At 34.1% G+C, this 3,893-nt stretch overlaps 1 protein-coding gene across 1 annotated transcript; it reads left to right on the top strand.

Annotated features, from left to right (window-relative positions):
* Positions 1-649: 649 nt before the first annotated feature.
* Positions 650-3,230, top strand: LOC114278923 (putative xyloglucan endotransglucosylase/hydrolase protein 26). Its single transcript, XM_028221078.2, has 4 exons — positions 650-938; positions 1,925-2,025; positions 2,189-2,382; positions 2,614-3,230. Exons 1-4 carry the CDS (start codon positions 773-775, stop codon positions 3,020-3,022), a joined length of 870 nt encoding a protein of 289 aa, XP_028076879.2. The 5' UTR covers positions 650-772; the 3' UTR covers positions 3,023-3,230.
* The last annotated feature ends 663 nt before the right edge of the window (positions 3,231-3,893 follow it).

Below are 3,893 nucleotides of genomic sequence, written 5' to 3'. Positions count from 1 at the left end.
ATAATATCAAAAGAAGGAGAGTCACCCATCCTTATATAGAGGAGAGAAGAGGACCAGATAAACTCTATCAGAAGAATTCCTAATCCATCAAGGTTTCCTTCTTATTTTAGAAGAGTAATTATATTAAAATTCTAATTACTGAACTTTATATATAATATTGGCTTTATCTAATTGTGGAGTCCAAATAAAATAAAACATGTAAAAATATGTAGGCTATTGGGCCACACTAGAAAATAAATCCAACAATACTAACCTAACATGTTTATTTTTCGTATTTTCTGGTGATATCACTTTTGGTTTTCATGTCAAGAACTAATCAACCCTAACTCACTAATTTCATATCCAGTTTGCATCATGTAAAAAATTGTCACCTTTAAATAAAAACGAAAACAAAAACGAAAATGAAAACGAAACAGGTTGGATGCAGCATCGGCTAGGTCACCAAATAAGTCAGAAGGACCAAAATTTCTATCTCCAAGAACATACAAAATATTGCAGAATTGTATTCATTGACTACCCGAAAAATAAAAAAAAATAAATACTTGTTCTCTAAGTAATAATGCAAGAATGTCAAGAAACATGACAGGGTCAGCATTTTGTGAGACTACCAGGAAAACATAAATAAATCAATCAACACCAAATAATACTCAAAATATAGTTGGTCTCAAAAAGGCACATCTGCTCGTTACAGGCTATAAAACACATTGCGAACCTGTAGGAAAAGCATCCACAATTTCATCTTCATAGGAGAGAATTCTCCATTGGGGTTAAAATGGCAAGTTCACAAGCTCTTTTCATCGCTTTGTTCATCTCTGCGATTGCATTTTATTCGGGATCTGTAGATGCCAACTTTCCCAAAAGCATGTATTTCAACTGGGGTGCTTACCATTCTTGGATGAATGGGGACAATCTTCAGCTCGTGTTGGATCAAACTTCAGGTAATCGCTATCGAGTTTTTGTTGAGCAACTGTTGGTTTGATGCTTCAAAGTCATAGTGCTTTCATATTTGATCAGTTTTGAGTGCACATTTGCAAATTAGTAATTTAGTAACTATGATCACATAAAATTTAGAAAAGAAACATAAAGTGCTTGTAAAATAACATACTGCTGTGACATTCAAGTTGTCTGGGCATATTGTGTAAGGTAGCAATGTTGCACATTCATATCACAAAAATTGACAGATCATACGGACAAGAAAAAAAAAAAAAAAAAAAAAAAAAGTTTGGCAAATTGTATCCAAAAATTGTTTTCAGGAAAATTTTCTAAAAACAACACGATTTTGTTTCTAAAAACATGAAAAAATAAATAAATAAATAATTTGTATTTTTCAGAAAATAAAAAACGATAACACAACCGAACAGAGTGGCTTGTATGACCATATGATCAATCTCGTGCAATAGAGTCCAAGTCTCATACAAGACGTCAAACAAACCCCTAGAAAAATCTCTCTTGATGTGTTGCTGATGACACTTATGAAAAATGCAGAATGGAAGCGTCATAAAATAAAACCAACAAAAACCGAAAACACAGTCAAACTGAGTAACTTATATCATCATATGATCAATATTAGGTAATAGAATCCAAGTCTCAAACAAGAGGTTATACAAACCCTAGAAAAATAGTTCCTTTGATGTGTTGCTTAAGCCATCTATGAAAAATGCACAATGGAAGTGACACATGAAGCAAAATTTCCAGAAATGAAATCTGATGAATGCTCATGGAATCCACAATATGAATGAAATTATTGGGATGAATCAATCTATGATAGTTAAAACAACTTGGACAACCCTGCAAATTGAAAATTTTAGTAGGGAATTATTTCTAACTGGATATTTTGAATCTTTAGATGCTTTCAAGTTTCTAATTCAAACTTGTTTTTGGTAGTAGCTAGCTCTAACAGACTACTGCTGTCTTTGGTTTTCAGGTTCCGGCATTCAATCAAAGAGACAATTTCTATTTGGAAGCATTGAAATGCTTATCAAATTGGTCCCTGGGAATTCTGCTGGAACTGTCACAGCCTATTATGTAAGTGCCAGAGTTCGGTGATCTGCATAGTGTCCTACAAAATATAGATATTTCCTTCTCAAATTCCTTCTACAATGCTTTGCAATATGGCCGCCGTGATTAACATATCTGAGACTAATTTGAAAATAATAATGGCTAACTCTACTTTCTTAATTGCTCACAGATGTCCTCCACTGGGAACTGGCACGACGAGATAGATTTTGAATTCTTGGGTAACGTTTCAGGACAACCTTACATTATCCACACAAATATCTTCACACAAGGAATAGGAAACAGAGAACAGCAATTCTACCCCTGGTTTGACCCAACTGCTGATTTCCACAACTACACCATTCATTGGAACCCGACAGAAGTTGTGTAAGTAACACGAAAACCGGATTTCTTTCCAATAAAACATCATCTTTACCCTTCTATAGCATCACACGAAATTGAAAAGAACTTTACAGAACTCGAATAATTCAAGCTTAGAGTGTCCAATAACAGAAATCTCTTCACCTTCCCAATGTTATTGTAGATTTAACAACATCGTACATATAATTTTGCAAGCCAAACATTTCCTAAACCCTGCATTCATCAATATGGCTACAGGTGGTACGTCGATAGCCTGCCTATTCGTGTATTCAGAAACTACGAGAATGAGGGGATTCCCTACCCAAACAAACAAGGGATGAGGGTGTACTCCAGCTTATGGAATGCTGATAACTGGGCAACAAGAGGTGGCCTTGTTAAGATTGACTGGAGCTGGGCACCGTTCATAGCTAGATACAACCGGTTTAGGGCAAGGGCTTGCAAGTGGAATGGGCCGGTTAGCATTAGTCAATGCACCTCCCAAACCACTGCCAACTGGTGGACATCACCTGCATACAGCCAATTGAGCGATGCTAAGCAGGGTCAGATGAAGTGGGTCAAAGATAACTACATGACATATGACTACTGCGAAGATACTAAGCGATTCAACGGACAGATGCCACCTGAATGCTTTAAACCGCAATACTAACAAGCATCAACAGTCACACGGATGAGTTCAACAATTCTGAAGCTCCTATACACTATTGTATGTCAAGATTACAATTGAAAATAAGTTCTTTAATGTGTTTTTGTGTTTCAATCATTTTTCATCTTTTTATTTTTTTTTTTTATTTTGTTTATTTGTTTCACCTGTTTTTAAGATTATAAAACATGTTTATTTGATTCTTTTATTTCAATTAAATTATCCGTGACTACGAACTAACAGTAGTACTGGCCAATACATGAAATAAACAGCTTTCATTACCAGAATTTATAACAGTCTGTTGCATATTTTAGTGGAGAGAGTTTTGACCGGTGGAAACTACGGTAGTGTTTAGTAGAGTTTTAGAATTATGATTTGAAAATAAAATTGTATTTTGAATTTGTGAATTTTGGAATAATGATTTTTTTTTTTTGGAGGGGGGGATACATTGGAAAAGTAATTTTAAAATAATGATTTGAGTGTGGAAAATTTGTTTGATTAAGAGTTTTGAATTGAGTTTAAAATTTTTGATGTAGCATATGATATTTGATTCAAACTCTTACAACTCATAACCAAACAAATAACTCAAAATTCTATTCAAAGTTCATAAAAAAAAATTTTAAAAAAATTGAAAATATTTTTTATTTAAAATATAAAAATAACATGTGCCAAAAAAAAAAAAAAAACATTGTTCCAGTCAACCGTTCGAACGTCCGGAGGACATTCGGGAGGATAACCGGGTAGACATATTTTCAAAAGTGAGTGAAATTAATTTTTGAAAGTTGTATCCAAACAAAGGGTTCACGTGAAGGGGCAGAATCATGGTTACAACGCTACCCCAAACACAACCAATTTTCACGCAGGCCCATAATTATAT

Source organism: Camellia sinensis, chromosome 13 (assembly GCF_055761805.1).
Source record: "Camellia sinensis isolate YWXY chromosome 13, ASM5576180v1, whole genome shotgun sequence".
In the NCBI taxonomy this organism is placed as follows: Eukaryota; Viridiplantae; Streptophyta; class Magnoliopsida; order Ericales; family Theaceae; genus Camellia; species Camellia sinensis.
This window is presented reverse-complemented; position numbering and strand designations above follow the sequence as displayed.